Raw genomic sequence first — 18,609 nt, 5'->3', positions numbered from 1 at the left:
AGAATATTTTTTTATATATTCAATTCAAGAATATTTGTTTGATATTAATATCATATCCTTGGTTTATGGGATTTGAATTTATTTTGTGAAATTTTTAAATATTTGGTGTTGATTGAATGTGAGAACTGGGAATCATATATAATTTTAAACTATATAATCTCACGATTTGAGCCTAAAATATTATATGAGAAACTCTCTTTTACTTTAAAAGTTGTAACACTAATGTTAATTATTTTGTTAAAGTGTTCTATTTGGAAATTTATTTTAGGCTCAATTTTGTTAATTATTACACCAAATGTTTTTTTTTACGATAATTATTACACAAAATGTTATTTATATGAATATTTTGTAAATTTTATATTGTCTTGTTGTTATTTGAATGCTCACTTGCAAACTGTTATTGAAATTATTATTTTGAGGAATTATTAAGACAATTGAGTATTAAATTATCCTTGCATTGATTTATTATTAGAGTTTTATTATTATTATATATTGGTTTGCCGTTGATTTGTGGCTATTTGAGATGACTTGTAAAGTCATCAAAGTTTATTGGCTCCATTTGCAAGGAAGAATTCGAGTGGCAACCTGAAGTTTGCTTGGAGCTCATTTATATAAATGTACAAATGATTGGTAAGGGCATTTACTCGCTAATATGATGAAACGTTTTTAAACGGACATAAATGACAATAGTAACAATTCAGCCCAATAATAAGGGAGATGTTGATTTGCAGAACAATTGATTGCATAAGTATAATCTCCTTATCATTCATATATGAATATCAATATGGAAACAAGAAATGAAGAGATGTTGGATATCTCTATATTACTACACATATTTTGGATAAATTAAGTGTAATGAAAAAGTTATAAACCAGAAGTTTATACTACACTTTTATATATAATAATGCAATTGAAGCACAAATTATTGTAAACCAGAAGTTTACAAATCATATTAAATTTATTGTTGGCAATACCGGTTGGGTCATCCCGGATTTATGATGCGAAAAAAAAAACTATAAATATATATTGAAGGGCCCGAAGTTCCTTCATTCTAATAATTTTTATCGGTTACTAATTCCCAAAAGAAATTGATAATTTGAGATTTTGGACCATTTAGATATTTTGTGACTTGAATTGATGCATCAACTAAATTGGTCACATGCATGTTTACTCACAACCAGAAGTTTGTGAGTTTGTTTTCTCAAATAGTTTTGCTAAGATCTTATTTTCTAAATTCTTAGAAAATATTTGATAAGTATCGTATGTCAATTGAAATCGATATCGAATAGAATATGATCATACAGAAATGGACTAGAAGATCCATTCTTTAGACGTCTAAAGTAAGCACATGACTGATACTTATGAGATCATAACTTCTAATTTATATTTTGGGAACATTCAAACATGTATATTGAGATACTAATTCGCATCAAGCCAACTAGTTATTATAAAGTTCTCCCCTAATTTACAATTTGAACTTTGTTTATAAACATGATTCCCATATAAGCATTTTTGGATGTGTTGTGTATGTGCAATTGCTCCAATAAAATGCATTTAAACGGTTCTTAAAGAATATTGGGAAAATGTATTTGATATGAATCTCCATCTATTATAAATCACCTTGAGCCAAAAAATTGGAGAATTATTTACAGCCATGTAGGCTGATTTTCAAGTGATGAATTAATTTTCCCAATATTAGGGGGGAGAATAAGCAGCTGAAAAATATGAACCAGAAGTTCAAATGAATCACTTGAAATAAATTAATGTTATTATCTCACATTGATCCTCATATAAAATAGTTTGAACAAGAAGTTCAAAAGATAAATCATTTGCAAAGTTTATGAAATCAACTATCAGCTGTTAATGCTCCGATCAAAATGGATGTCCCTGATGGACAGTCTTATATTGCAAATGAATTTTAACCACCCTGAAGCGTGGTAGATCAATCGGTTCCAATGAAAAAAAATCCTCAAATAAGAAAATGAGCTAAAAAGAAAGATGACCCAAGTGAGGATATGAAACTGTCAAAAGAGTATTTGACATAATTGAGTTTTAAGTTCCAGAAGAACTTCTCAGGTACCTAAAATTTATGATAATAAAGAGATCTCGACGAATTATGTCATGAATGAAAATTATGTCACAAATGGAATATGATGGAACCGAAAGAAAGTCAACGTTGACGATATTTTATATATAATATAGCGCTATTTGTGAAAGGAGTTAATGAGGATCATGAACTAAATTCTATTGAGAATTATAGACAATGATTGTCTAAATGAAAACACAATTGCTATGTAATTAAAGTTACTTTGCAAAGTGATGATTTTAGGACCAGCAGTCCATACATCTGAAGATGTAAAAGTGATGAGATACGAATTAATTTTCGTGTGAATAAAAAATTTTGAAATAAAAATATTAAAAGCTTGACTTTTTATTCAAGCATATTGGTAAAAGTTTGCCATTGAATGTGAAAAGAAATATTCACCTGAAGTGAAATCAAAATCCTTCTCTTACTTGATTAAGTTTATTAACACATGGAAAATTCAATTTATTTGAAAAATGTGTCACGATATATTTGTATGGCTCACTTGTTAGTGTGAATTATATAAAACTCCATGAAGAATTTAATTTCCACGAGAGATACATTTCAAACTATCGAAGAGATGACTTAATGAAATGAATAAGTCACTTTGGAAATGAATTTGTTATATGATGACATAAACTCTCGAAGAGTTCTTGAAATCTATTGATTAAAGAAAAGTTTGAAATGAAATATATTTGATATTAACAAATATAATTTATTGTCACTTGATGTGAACAATTTCATGTCTCAAGAAAATGATCACTTACTTGAATTGGTCTTGAAGGACCATATTTTAGTTCAATTGAGAACACTATTGCATTTTGCTAATTATGTATGTGATGGTATCAATAAACTCAAAGATATTGGAGCAAAGTCAAGTATATAATTTGTATCTTAGAGATACAACAATATCATCCGATTATGTGGAAGTTTTAACACTACATTCAGAAAGTTCAGAGTGTGGTTTTGTTGAAGTTTGTGATTCTACACATACAAGAAATTTGAAGAAGATAATACTGCATCAACAGCTAATTCAGAGAAGATTATATTAAAGAAGAAGAATCAAATCTTTCTACAAAGTCATCATCAAGTAAAGCTTCTGATCAACTATATTGAAGATTAATTGCTCTTATTCGTCTCAGATATAATTGTCTTCATGAGGGGGATATATAATTGTGTTCTGCACTCTTTTTCCCTTAACCATGGTTTTGTCCCATTGGGTTTTCCTGGTAAGGTTTTTAATGAGGCAGTTCAAACACAAAGGATGTTGTACTCTTTTTCCTTCACTAGAATTTTTTTCCCACCGGGTTTTTTCTAGTAAAGGTTTTAATGAGGCATATCCTCGATGGACATCCAAGGGGGAGTGTTATGAATATTATTAGTGGATGTCCTGGCCCATGTAATTGGCCCAATATGTTTACCTATATATAGATACTATGTATCACTATATTGTAACGCTAATCCTAGTGGTGAATAACATGAACTATTCTTTCTCTCTTTTCTCTCTTCTTAATCTATACTATTGCTCCTATTTACATTAGTTTATAACAAATAGTTATTTGAGAAAAAAAGATAGTGAAACTTTGACGTTCGAGTTTCCAAACAATAACATAGCGGTTTTTTTTCCAAAAAGTGTAGGAAGTTTGTCTAATAGGCCGAAAAACATGAAACTGGGTCATAAAGGGAAAAAGGTTTGAAAAAAAAAAAGTAAACTCGCCCGAGTTTACTCAGATAAACTCTTTTTTTTCACGATTTTACAAAAAATCGAGTTTACATTTACGAGTTTACGAATTAACACTCAATTTTGACATCAGTGGGATCAATGTTATATGTATTGATGAAAATGAATGCAAATTCAATTACAACTATTTCCACCACATAGCAATAAGAGTTTTTTTTTCCTTTAACCAAAACTTTAATTTGGTTTGAGATTAGTTTTGGCATCAAGTGATTTCAGTCCTTTCTCATTCGTAGTTGTGAGAATCGAACTGTAATTCTCTCTATATTAAATTTGTGTCAATCACCACTGAACTAACTAACAATAACAATTAGTTTGCAAAAAGAGTTTCTAACTAACTAGGATAGATCTCTATTTTTTATTTTTTTTATAAGCAGATAGATCTCTAATTAACTTAGCATAATAAACTTAGAAAGAGAAATGCTAATCTATTTCCGTTTATAGCAATTAATTAAATTTATCAGCATAATTATAATTTAGCTTTTTTTTTGACTAAAAATAATTATAATTTAGCTTGATGCTTGCCTTATTCTGTCAAAAAAAAAAACTTGACGCTTATATATTAAGTAGGGATGACAATGGGTAGGGTATGGGTAAGGTGGTATAGTACCCATCTCCATAACCGCAGTTTAAAAAAATATCCGTACTTATCCTCATACCCGCGTGGGTAACAACCTTTGTACCCATCCTCATATCCTATGAGTACTTAAGTACTCATATCCGTACCTGTTACCCGCATTTTTGCTAAAAATAAATCGATCAATTATGAAATATCATTTCATTTTAATATAATTAAACTTTTTTAAAAAATTTAATATTGACTCATGAAAATTATAAACAAAATTTTTACTAACCTCATGTTAAAGTTCATATCTTTGTTGACATATTCACATTATATTTATATTATATTATAAATAAACATTTTTATTAAAAATATGTAATAGTTTAATAGTGTTGTATTTTTTTAAATTCATATACATATGTTATTATATAATAATATATATAAAATAAACAAATATATATTACGTGGGTATGGGGCGGGGTGGGTACTAAGGTACCCGTACCCGCACCCATACCCGTTATTTTTTGCGGGTAATTACCCATATTCATGTCCGTACCCAAAATTGCGGGTTTTTACCCTACCCGTTATGGGTATTTTTTGCGGGTACCCGCTAGGTATGGGTCAAATTGTCATCCCTAATATTAAGTGGGACTGGCCAGACTTTAAAGATTTGAAATTAATTTTGACCAAAGCGGCAACCAAACCACTGCAAAGCAAAGTGCGCAACCTTTATTCATCTCTCCAGATAATGTTATCAGCTGTGAAGCCTCGATATTCCAAAAATGACGAAGTATCGTGTCTGATACGTACTCGATACCGATACTCGTCTGATACTTTCCGATACACGTATCGGAGAAGTATCGTATCAGAGAAGTATCGGACAATTAATGTTCTCTTATAATGAAAACGTAAGAGATGAGACCGATAAAATTCGTGTTGTCATTTTTGGGTAGTACTTTTTTTATAAGCAAATTGTTAGACTTAAACTCTGGACCTCAAACTCATTAACTCTTAGCTCAACTAAGTTAACCAATTAAGTTACTCATCTCACTCCCTTTTTGGGTAGTACTTAACTTAAGATATGTAATTGTCACTTGTTTGCTCATTTTGAATAATTTGAATGTTAGTTTTTTATCATTATCGATTTTAGTTGTGTTTATATATTGTGCATTTATATATTTAATTTTAAATCTAATTTTTAAATAAGGTATCCCAGCCATATCGTATCGGAAAATTTTCTCGTAACGGTGTCATATCGTATCGGTATCGTGTCACGTATCCGGACTTCATAGGTTATCATCACACTTTCACACATGAAGAAACAGAGGTAATGGTGGGTTAAAGATGAGATCGGAACAAAGCGACAAGACAAGTTTTTTATTTATATTGATTTTTTAAGATAATAAAAGTGGAGTTAGGATCCTCTCTATTTCCAATTCTTTCTATTTCCTCCATTACTATATAGTTTTGGGAATATAAATTAAAAAGTGTGACATTAAGTGAGTCCAAATATCTTTTATACACCCAAAAACATTTAAAAACTTTTATAATTGAATAAATGGAAAGAATAAGAAATGAGTGAAAATGTAGTTTACTCCTTAAAAAAAAGTGTAGTTTACTCACTTTTTGAAACTGTATTCGTGAAGAAAGGTTTCGCTGCATTACATCCATTTTAATATAAAAATAAAATAAATTATTAAATACGTTGATTATTCAATGTATTTAAAAAATAATTTTTGTATGTTAAAAGTTTACAGGAGTATTCTTCAATGATAAAATATAAACAAAATAATTTTTATGGTTTATTGCATAATTAATGAATCTGTTTATATTTAGATTATATTTATTATATAATGAACCTAAAATATGAATTTGTTTATATTTTAATTTATCATGGAAAAAATATGTATTATTTAATTGTTTTTTTTATTATGCCCTTGATTTTTTAGTGGTGTTGGACTCTGTCTAAAAGTAGTTCTTCCCATTTTTAATATTTTTTAAGAAAGTAATTCTTTTCATTTTTTATTATTGTAAAATTCAACTTTTTCACTAAAAATGTTAAGGGTTCACTTTTAAACCATTTTTGTATAGGTCTATAAGATTGACCATGTATTCTTGGGTAAATCACTAAATTGTTTATTTTATATTTTTAACTAAAGGATAAATATTTTATTTTATATTTTATTTACTATGTATATGTTGCAGTCGAGATTTTTTGTTTTTGTTTTTTAAATATTATCAGGTTAATTGCGATTCGAGGTTAATTGCGATTCGATTACGTTTCTTTGGTCAAATCATAAAGAAATTTAATAATGATTTAATCAAGGTAATTCCATTTTAACCATCCAAAAAATATGTAAGGAAATCGAATTTTATTGCTTATAAAGTAACTTTTTATACATATTTTTTGACAAATACTTTACTGATTATAAAGTAACTTTTTATACATATTTTATTGCTTAATAATTAATATTTTTATTTCTTTTAACTTTTTTGTCCATTTCCTTTTAAAAAAAATTCTACTTATTAAGAAAAAGTCAAAATGAATTTTAATTATTGTTGACTCAATTTTTTAAAATATTTTCTTTTTCTCAATTTCTATTAATTTGTTTCACCAATTTCTATTAAAATACTACTACAGTTTCTATTTATTCCCTTTTCTCTTTTATCTATAACAATATATAAAGGGGATAGGGGAGTTTGGGCTGGATTTTTCCTTGGTCCATTTTGCCCTTCACTATCATTTGAAATAACACTTAACAATAATACCAATAATACCCTTGATTTTTTTTAGTAGCAACAAAAATCTTTTATTAACAAACTAACCATAACATAAGACACTTTTTTTTAGTAGCAAAAGTCTTTTATTAAAAAACTCATTATAACATCAAGCATTTTTTTTACATAAGTTAGACACAGGCAGGCGCGGAACGCGCTTGCCTGGCCCACTAGTTTAAATAAATTTTATAATCATAGTCAAACATAGTGGTTGTATTTTTTTTTTTTTGAAGGAACATAGTGGTTGTGTTGATGGCTGTTTTTATTTGTCTAATAATTTAGTGGCAAGAATTTCACTTTTTTTTTTTGAACAAGCCAAAATGAGATATATATATATATATATATATATATATAAATAGTCTATTAGCACAAGACGTGCCAAAAAGACTAAACAAGGTTACAACTGAAGTCCAAAAAACAGGAACCAAAAGAAACTAAACAAGGCCCAAGCAGAGCAAAGGACTAGACCATCACCTATGGCAGTTCAAAGCTAAAGTACAACTCGTCACTTTCAACCACCTATAAGAAAACGTCTTGATCTTGTCCAACATATGATGTATCGTGTTTGCTGAGCCCTTGAACAAGCGATGATTTCTTTCAGTCCACACAACCCAAACACAAGCAAGCCATATGAGCTGCATAAAAGAACGGCGTGCTCGAGAACCACCTGCTGAGTCTGTAAACCGAACAAAGTGATCTGAAAGAGTCTGAACAGTCACCATAGAAGAGCCAATCCAGGAGCTGACAAGAGACCAAAGGGGGCCAAAGAAGCTGCAAGAGAGGAACAAGTGCTGAGCCGACTCAACCTCTCCGCAACCAGAAGTACAAAGGTGAGCCTCCGTAGATAAAATCCCTCGAGTAACCAGGTTTGCTTTGGTAGGTAACCTGTCCCGTAATAGTCGCCAGGCACAAATGGAAACCTTCAAAGGAACCTGACGATGCCATATAAGACCTGACGCAGCATCCAAAGTAACGGCATCCTGAGTCGTCAGAAGCTGATAAGCACTACGAACCGTGTAACCATCATCCAGGTCAGCCCGCCACTGCCACCTATCTGAAACATGATCCTGCAAGGAGATGGTAAGTAGAAAAGCCTGACACTCCCCCAACATCTCCTCCTCCCACGCCCTCAACTGACGCCGCCACTCCCACGCCTCCCCTCCTGCCCCCCACCCACGCATAAACATCTCAGCCACTGTAGCCGATTTGTTTTCTGCCAGGTCAAACAGCCGCCCGTATCGGTCCCGCAACGAAGTACCATCCACCCAGGGGTCAGTCCAGAAAAAAGTATCTGAACCATCCCCCACCTGTCTCAGAACATACTCTCTAAACCACCCTCTCCCTGCCTCACCTCCACCATCCCGAATGCGCGCTAACTCCCTCCACCAAGTCGACCCACGCGCGCCACCCTCGCACAACCTACCTCTCTCCACCCCGTAACAACCTCCAACACCACTTGCCCAACAGGGCCAGATTGAACTCCCTCAACTGCCTAACCCCCAAACCCCCATACTCCTTACGCAAGCAAATAGTATTCCAATTAAATCCAAGACACTTTCCTAAGATCTTCACTTCCCCCCCAAAAAAATTTAATCAAGATAGATTCAATAGAAGAGATAGTACCTGAGGGGGCTTTAAAGAAAGAAAGAGCATAGACAGGCAAAGAAGTCAACACAGATTTAAGCAAAACTAAGCGACCACCAATAGAGAGAAATCGGCTCCTCCAACCCGATAAACGATTCTTTAGACGATCCAAAACCGGTTCCCAAAAACATAAACGCCTCGGATCACCCCCAATAGGAAGACCCAAGTAAAGGAAAGGGATCTTTCCTACTCTACAGCACAGAGCTGACGCCGCCTCCCCTAACCAAGAGTCAGGGATGTTAACCCCAACCAGCATGCTTTTATGAAAATTCACTCGCAAACCAGACAAAGACTCGAACAATACAAGGACAGCCCGCAGAGCCCGGACGTTCGCCCAACTCTTAGTCCCCATCAGCAACGTATCATCAGCAAACTGAAGATGCGACACCGACACTTGCGCAAGCTCACCCACACTATACCCCATAAACATATTGCGCTCCACCATGGCTTCCATCAACACATGTAAGCCCTCTGCCGCCAGCAAAAAAATGAAAGGAGATAACAGATCACCCTGCCTTAAACCCCTCTCGAGAGGAAACTCGTCAGTCGGACTACCGTTAACCAAAACCGAAGCAGTTGCCGTACACACACATTCTTTAATCCACTTCCTCCAAAGGGTTGGAAAACTCATTCTCCCCATAACAAAGAATTTCACTTTTTAAAATGAATAGCTTGAGCATTTGAATTTTTTTTTTTGGTACATGGAGCATTTGAAATTTATACTCGAGAAATGATGAATCATACGAAAACGAAAAACACGACCCCAAACGTGGTGATTTCTGTCCAGCCCGAATTGATATATTTCCATTTTTAAATATTTTATATTTTATTATAAACCAATTGTTAGTAGCCACGTAAGTATTCTTGTGTTTCGTGGTGCTTGACATTCGTAATGAATAGCATAATTCTTTACTACATATAAAATGTGACATCTCAACTGACAAAAATATGCTCAGGGGTTGTTTTAATTTCTCTCATATCGTTACAATAATAAAAAATAAATATATATTTTTTTATATCATTAAATATTACACTAAGGATATCAGAGTCCAGCCATAACATCCGTATTTAGCACATGATATTTAATTGTGTTTAAGTAACTTACCATTCCTAGTAATAAGGAAACTTACTACGTCATAAATAATAACCGACATCACGCATGATCCTAGCTGGTAGTAGTAACTATTTTTTGTTGTTGACTCAACACATCCTCGTACTGAACAATACTACTACAATGCACTCCAATTGTGTAATGTCTTCCGTTACATTATTATTATTACTCTATTTTATTTTCTTTCACTCTATTATTAATGAAAGGAACAAAGGATGTATATACACTAGAAAAAACTAAAAGTACTATTCAATTCAAAAAAATAGAAGAGAACATAGAAAAAAAATAAAACATATTAGGAATCAAGATTACAAAAAGTGGGAAATGAGATTTGAGCAAACATATAATAATGCTATACGTTTTAAAAAATACCCAATTTAATAAGGGAGAGATAGTGAGGTGGAATATTCTATCCAAAATCCAATACAAACATTTATATTTATAGGACACAATCAAGTATTGAGGAGTATTCCTTCAAAAAAAAATATTTTGAGGAGTATCAATATCCGATCTGGAGAGTGCAGCTTTGCTCCATTTACGACTAACAACTTTATCCTTTTCTTGTAATTTCAATAAGCAAAAGTGTTAGAACTTTCAAGCTAGTTGATAAGATTGTGGAAAGAAAGGGAATATAAAAAAATGGGGGTGAATGTGGGGATTTTTTGGGTATGTATTGTGCTTTTCATGGCAATTGAAGCAATGGGGGTTCCTAGAGCTGCTGCACCAATGGGTCAAATTTCAGGTACTTTTCTGATCTATATGCTATTGTTACGTTATCTTTTTTATTATACTTTAATTTCTTGGATATTGGCTTGTTTGTTCTGTTCACATTTAGATACATAAATTGGTGATATACATGATCAATGTGTTTTTTTTTTTTTTACAAAATATGATCAATGTGTTAACAAGTTAATTATTGTGTATATTTTGTGTACAATGTGGAAATGGATTCTCTCCATTGTGTTTCTCGAGTTTTTTTTAATTGTTGCATCAATTATGAGAGAAAATAAGATATAAATTTATAAATAAAAGATGATGATGGATCAGTCGATCTTAGGGTCGGATATGGAGATTTTAAAAAAAAAAATTATAAATAAAAGATGAGGATGGATCAATCAAAAAAAAGACGACAATTGATTTTTTTTTTTACAAAAGATAACGATGGATTTGAAGGTTAATTAAGATATAACCATTGATAAAAATGGAGAAAAAAATCATCGGAGGGAATCCATTCCCATCGAGCAGATTCTCTTCAGTGTAAATTTCCTCATGTTTAATCTCCACCACATGTGTTTTACTATTCCAAGATTATTATTTAATTATAAAATGAATCAATGGCCAGCATACAAAATTTACTCCCTCCAGTGAAAATCAAACTGGAGAGAATCTGCTCTGATTCCCATCGGCCCTCACATGTACCTTTTCGCAAATCATTACATTTTTTTTCATGGAAACATCTTAATATTACATATTTAAAACTCTAATGATTTCGTAAGGACAACTGAATTGGTGCCATAGGGACTCTCATAAGAAGTGGTCTAAAATTCAAGATCGGAATTCAATAATTCTCCACATTTAAAGATCATATTTATACAAATTTAATATAATTCACAAAGTTATGTACCAAAAAATATATATAATACACAAAGTTTTACTATTGTTATTATTTTTTTGGTAACAAAGTTTTACTATTGTTATTTGTTATTGTTAAGTTGTTAACAAAAATAAAGTTTTACTATCTCTTAATAATTACATTTTATTATTTAGAAAAACAAAAATTACATTTTATTGTTTTGAGAAAATGTTGACTACTAGTATATATTAAGTTGTGTCATAATGTTAATTTATAAAATGTTTTATAATAAAAAAAATTAATTTCCTTAATCTTTTTCTAGCTAATTTATAAGTCGTTGAAAGACATTTGAAAAAAAAATATAAAATATTTTATTTTAAATTTCTTATAAAATATCTTTTTTTTTTGTCAAGTTTATAACTTTTTTTCCTAAGTATTTTTTAGCCAATGCATGGTTAATGTATTATTTATTATATATAATATTTTTAGCATAAAATAAAATATGCATTGGTTCAAGTGGTAAGGCTTGTCTTGTTCTCCTTAACCATGTGGTCGGTGGTTCGATTCCTAGCTCATGCGTATGGAAAAAATTTGATTGGGGTGGGAGAACCCACTTTATATGTCCCACAGGTTCCCCAATGAAGATTAGTCATCATCACTTACGATAGTAGAAACTTCATATACAGTAACCTAAAAAAAATGCAAACAAAGTGGTTCTCAATTTAGTGCACGTGATTAACGGTACAAGTAACTTGAAGTGTAAGTTCCAACTTAGAGGAACCTGCAGTATTTATTATTGGTGTGAACTTTTAGAGTTTTTTATTTTATGAAACTTAACATATTTTTATGCAAAATAAATGTAGTTGCATGATATTTTCTCTCTATTTTACTGTTATATGCACTTGATCATGCCAAAGTTTTTATTCTCCAAGCCTATCACACCGTGTTATTGTCTTACCATATGTTTTTTCTTGCAGAGAATAATAAGATCATCAAGAAAAATCGAACCCGATCCAATCAAACTCGATCCCGTTCTCGCCCAATTGACTACAAATTCAAGATTCCTATTGAACCAACTTCTTGGCCAGAAGGTATATATCCTTTATGTGATGTCAATTTTCTGTCATCTTGTAATATATTCTAGTGAATGCAAGCTAACTATAGCAAGTGTTGATCGAATTGTAACATGTAGGTAACGGTTTTGGAGATCGATCTATCATCGATCTAGGTGACCTGCATTTGGAACTAGTAACATCATTCAGCAAAGTTTGGGGCGTGTACGATGGTGGACCGGATGATCAAGGCGCCTCAGTCTATGAACCAACAGGAATGAGCTACGGATTTTCTGTTTTAGGTAGCTACAGCCAACCCAACAACAAACCTCTTTTCGGATATTTTCTTGCAGCAAAAGATATTACATTAGGTACCACTAAAACACCGACTTTAAAACCACCAGTTGATTACACACTAGTAGCGGACACCTCATCCATCTCCGGTAATCAAGATTCTACTTTGTATATTTGGCTACCAACACCGCCTGATGGCTACAAAGCTGTAGGCCAAGTTGTCACCAAAACACCAGACAAGCCGTCCACTGAAAAAGTCATGTGTGTCCTAGCAAACCTCACAGAACAATGCGAGACTGCTTCGTGGATTTGGGGATCAAATGACCTCAATTTCTATGATATTAGACCAAGCAATAGAGGACCTCAAGCTCCCGGTGTTCGCATAGGCTCCTTTGTTGCACAAAGAGGCGAGAATACTAACCCTCCATCAATTTCATGTTTGAAGAATCTCAAATCTTTAACACAAATCATGCCTAATGAAAAACAAATTGAGGCAGTACTTCAAGTTTACTCTCCAATTCTATACTTACATCCTGATGAACAATACTTACCTTCTTCAGTCAATTGGTTTTTCTCCAATGGTGCCTTGCTATACAAGAAAGACGACGTATCAAATCCTGTTCCAATTGCACAAAATGGAACTAACCTTCCTCAAGATCCTAACAACGATGGTGCCTATTGGATAGACCTACCTGTTGATGATGCAAACAAAGATAGAGTCAAACAAGGTAATCTTGAAAGTGCTGAAACTTATGTACATGTGAAACCAGTGTTTGGAGGAACATTCACTGATTTCGCCATGTGGGTTTTCTACCCTTACAATGGACCTGCAAGAGCAAAAGTAAAGTTTATAAATATTAAGTTAGGAAAAATAGGTCAACATGTTGGTGATTGGGAGCATGTAACATTAAGAGTATGTAACTTAGATGGTCAATTATATCAAATTTATTTCTCACAACATAATAAAGGTCAATGGCTTGATTCATCTCAACTTGAGTTTCAAAATGGTGGTAGCAATGATTTCAATTTTCCAACAAGAAGACCTGTTGTTTATGCTTCATTGCATGGTCATGCACATTATCCACACGCCGGTCTTAATCTACTAGGAAAAAGTGGAGTCGGTGCGAGAGATGATACTGATAAAGGTAACAATGTTATGGATATGGGAAAATTTGTATTGGTTTCTGCAGATTATTTAGGGTCTCAAGTTATTGAGCCAGCATGGTTGAACTTTTTTAGGGAGTGGGGTCCACATATTGATTATAAGCTAGATGATGAATTGAAGGCTGTGGAGAAGTTTTTGCCTGGGAAGCTAAAAGATGTTTTTGAAAACATTGTTAGAGGTTTACCAAAAGAAATGTTGGGTGAGGAAGGACCAAATGGTCCAAAGGAAAAAGGTAGTTGGAATGGTGATGAAGTTTGAATTTGTGTAGAGATTTTTAGTTAGATTGATTCTTATAAGGTTCAAATTGATTGAGAATAATGTTAATGGTGTAATTGTGTAAGGGGCTAGTGTTTTTGTTTAATTTGTAAAAATTAGATTAAATGAAAACAGTAATAATATATATAGCTCCAAATTAATTTAATACTTGACCTTTGCATTCCTTGATACACATATAATCAAGAAATTTGTAAACAATGAATGATCTTTTGAACAACTTCAAATCATAGAGTAAACATCAATAAAATGAAAAATTGAAGATTATCATTTAACACCTAAGGTAGTAAAGAATTGAATAATGAAACTATCATGATTTGTTATGAACTTTGTTTCAAACAAAGTAAGATCAGTTGCTTGTGTTATGCTAATTAGACATTGTAATTTTGACGAAGTTCCACTTTTAGATCAATTGCTTTTCTTCAGTATTTCATATTTTTCGATCCTTGGCCTCAAACTGTTTTTACCTTCTATAGAGAAAGATGGCTACTTCCTGGTATAAGTGCTTTGTCTTCAGTAGACACACCGAATGATCTAGCACTAGCACAGTCTATACGCGTCATCTTGTGAAACCAAATCGTTGTGCAATCATTGCCTCGAAGATTGAGAGATATAAATTTTAGTAGAATATACTGTTATACAAAGCCTTTAAAAGTAGAATTTATGCATATTGAAAGAAATTCAACAAGATTTGCTAACTTTTAATTTGATAGTCTTAATTTGATAATTTGATAGTCCATTATTGCAAACTTTTTCCTGCTTTGAGACATTACAAATTGAATAAAATCATCTATTAATATACTAGCACATGTTTGACTTGTTTGTATATGAATCTATTTATAGTCGAAAAGAAGCTAACTACTAATCTTTGAAGAATTTGAATCAGGGAAGCCCGAAGGGCAGGCGCTCTCCCTACTGTGGATGCTTCGCCTCTGCATCCCCCAGGCCCCAACCATCCTAGGCGTAACCCAGCATACGAATGAGCCAAGCCCGAAGGGCAAGTGCTCTTGCTACGCTCGTTGCACTTTCAATTCCACTACATTCTAGCATTTGTCCATAAATATATTTTCCTTCCTCAGTCTATTGATTATGCATGATTACAAGGTCTCCTTTCACCTAATTAAACCTTCTTTGGTTCATAAATATATTTTCCTTCCTCGGTCTATTGATTTCTTCTGTAATTCGATACGGTTTAGTTATGCCATCTAGCATCTAGGATAGTAATGAAAATAATATTTTCTTAATGAAAAAATTATTCTTCTTAGAAAGTATCTCTCAAAGACCAAGCAAGGAATGTGCTTGATCATTTATATAAAGTAGGGGATAATTATGGCATATCACTTTTTCATATTTCAAGGATTTTTATTTTGTTATATTGCTACTATATTCATCTTAAGAAACATTTTTTTCCAGCAAAGTTTCAAGAAAAGAATATGCTTTTTGCAAAGTGCACCTCTTCTAAATTTTATGTAACAATAGTCAATATATATTGGATAACTGATAACATTCAACCTGCACCTATACAACACTAAGCAATGGCGAGTTCTTTTAACAACTCCAAGAAGAAGAAAATTTCACTCATTGAAACCACATTTAAGCTTCCTGCTGAAATACCCGTTTGGCCACCAGGTATGAATCACATGATTTATGCACCTATTCCGTTTTTTCAATATATACACTCTGATAACTAATAAACATGGTTTTAAATTGCGGTTTGCAACTACAATTCCGGCCTAAATATAAAGGATTTTGAGGTCTTTGCAAAGGAATCGCAACCTCAATTATGACCGTCAGCTGCATTTTGCCACAATATAAAGGTTTGCAGTCTAATCACAACTGCAACCGGAATTTAAAACCACGCTAACACGATAAGCATGGTGACTAACTAACTCCATGGTTCTAAATTGTGGCGTTTGTTGCAGTCGAGGTTATGCTACAAACCTTAATATTGTGACAAAATGTGGGCAAATACGACTGATGAGGTCGCAATTGCCGTTACAAAACCTTTATATTGCAGTTTTTGATCATTTTTGTTGTGTTTTGTAGGTGATGGATTTGCTACTGGCATCATTGACCTTGGTGGTGGATTACTAGTATCACAAATATCAACATTCAACAAAATTTGGACAACCTATGAAGGTGGACCAGATGATCTTGGAGTTACATTTTTTGAACCAACATCTCTATCTGAAGGCTTCTTCATGCTAGGATGTTACTGCCAACCTAACAACAAGCCTCTTCATGGTTGGATTCTTGTAGCTAAAGATAACTCTTCAAGTTCAACCACGAATGAAGCTTTGAAGAAACCACTCGATTACAAATTGGTATGTAACATAAAATCTCTACAAAACAAACAAGATGAACAATGCCATATTTGGTTGCCAATAGCACCTAGTAACTATAATGTTGTTGGCCATGTTGTCACTACCTCACAAGACAAGCCTTCATTAGACAGAATCATGTGTGTTAGATCAGACTTAACAGATGAATGTGTCAAATACAAGTCAATGAAGCTTTGGAGAACAGAAAAAAAGAGGTTCAATGTTTATGAAGTTAGACCAATCAAGAGAGACATTGAAGCTAAAGGTGTTTATGTAGGAACCTTCCTAGCTCAAAATGGAAGGACAAAATCTAAAACTTTGCCTATTGTTTGTTTGAAAAATACCAATGCTAATAGATTTTCTTCAATGCCTAGTTTACACCAAATTGAGACATTGATCAAAACTTACTCTCCATATATGTACTTACATCCTATGGAAAAGTACCTTCCTTCATCTGTGGAATGGTTTTTTAATAATGGAGGATTACTCAATGAGAAAAGAAAGGGTGTCATTAGTGAAAGTCCAATAGAATCAACGGGATCGAACCTCCCTCAGGGATGTTCATCCATAGACAGATCCAGTTATTGGTTGGACCTGCCTATGGACGAAGCTGAGAGAGAAAGAGTTAAAAAAGGAGATTTACAAAGTTCAAAAGCTTATATTCATGTGAAACCAATGTTAGGAGGAACTTTCACTGATTTAGTCATGTGGATTTTCTATCCATTTAATGGGGGTGCAAGAGCAAAAGTGGCATTTTTAAACATTCCATTAAGGACTAAAGGTGAACATGTGGGGGATTGGGAGCATGTGACATTAAGGGTAAGTAATTTTAATGGAGAGTTATGGAAAGTTTATTTATCACAACATAGTAAGGGTCAATGGGTTGATTCATGTGAACTTGAGTTTCAAAATGGTAATAGGCCTTTGGTTTATTCTTCATTGCATGGTCATGCTTTGTTTCCTAGGCCAGGATGTGTTATGCAAGGTGTTAGAGGGTTTGGTATAAGGAATGATGCAGGTAAAAGTGATCTGGTTATGGATATGGCAAAAGGGTTTGAAATAGTTGCTGCTGAATATTTAGGGTCAGTGATTAGTGAGCCACCTTGGCTTAACTATGAGATGAATTGGGGTCCAAATGAAGGGCCTAAAGGTCCAAAACAGAAGGATTTTTGGAAAGGTGATGAACGGTGACTCATCTATTTATTTATTTATTGTTGATTTATTGAAACTTTGTTTATTATTAAAGTATTAATAGGATATTCTTGCATGAGCAGCTTTATCCCATTATTTTCACAATGTTTTTAATCTATTTTTAATTGTATTGATACTATAATTATGAATGAAATGTTATAAGTTTGTTTGGGTATGATATCAATGCGAGTATAAGTTTGTAGGGTATGGGTATGATATCAATTCAGTGTGTTTTTAATCTATTTTTAATTTATCAATTTATCTCATATTTTTCACAGTGCTTTTAACTTATAGTTAGATGACAATGTATAGGGGTTCATGTATGGGTACTTAAGTACCCAGAGAGTACGGGTACGCGTACTAAGATTGGTATCCATACGAGTATAAGTTTAAGTATGAGTATTTCTTCGAACTGTAGGTACAAAGACAGATACTATAATACTCTACACATACCCTACATATTGTCATCCCTAATCTTCATAGAATCACATAAATAGATACTAATACTCTACCCATACTATAATACTCTACCCTGTAAAATGAAACTAAAAAAAGGAGGGTCATTGATAGCCCTTCACAAAACAAGGGTCGCACCACAACTTCAGAATCCAATGCAAGGAGAGAGCAAATTTTAACCACCAACGCTCTACCCTAGTGTTGCCCTCTTTATTGTCCTCAAATATTTATTTATATACTTAACAGCCCAAAAATCTAAGTAATATGGGACTTCAAATAAACTTCAACAACACAACTATATATTCAACGTACACTTCTCTCTATATAAGCACCCAATTTTCTTATGCCACAATGGATATTTCTATTTA

At 32.8% G+C, this 18,609-nt stretch overlaps 1 protein-coding gene and 1 pseudogene across 1 annotated transcript; both read left to right on the top strand.

The window, feature by feature from the left end:
• Positions 1-10,555: 10,555 nt before the first annotated feature.
• Positions 10,556-14,339, top strand: LOC123899095 (annotated as a pseudogene).
• A 1,324-nt stretch (positions 14,340-15,663) lies between these two features.
• LOC123898002 lies at positions 15,664-17,963 on the top strand. The gene is made up of 2 exons (XM_045948844.1): positions 15,664-15,902; positions 16,320-17,963. Exons 1-2 carry the CDS (start codon positions 15,809-15,811, stop codon positions 17,783-17,785), a joined length of 1,560 nt encoding a protein of 519 aa, XP_045804800.1. The 5' UTR covers positions 15,664-15,808; the 3' UTR covers positions 17,786-17,963.
• Positions 17,964-18,609: the final 646 nt, after the last annotated feature.

This window comes from Trifolium pratense, linkage group LG7 (assembly GCF_020283565.1).
Source record: "Trifolium pratense cultivar HEN17-A07 linkage group LG7, ARS_RC_1.1, whole genome shotgun sequence".
Taxonomy (NCBI): Eukaryota; Viridiplantae; Streptophyta; class Magnoliopsida; order Fabales; family Fabaceae; genus Trifolium; species Trifolium pratense.
Note: the sequence above shows the minus strand (reverse complement) of the source record. Positions and strands in the feature narration are given on the sequence as shown.

What these genes read in the sequence shown, in the direction of transcription:
- LOC123898002 (XM_045948844.1), top strand. Translation starts at nt 15,809, where the DNA reads ATGGCGAGTTCTTTTAACAACTCCAAGAAGAAGAAAATTTCACTCATT. An exon ending in AATACCCGTTTGGCCACCAG is followed by an intron (nt 15,903 to 16,319) that starts GTATGAATCACA and finishes TGTGTTTTGTAG; the next exon opens with GTGATGGATTTGCTACTGGC.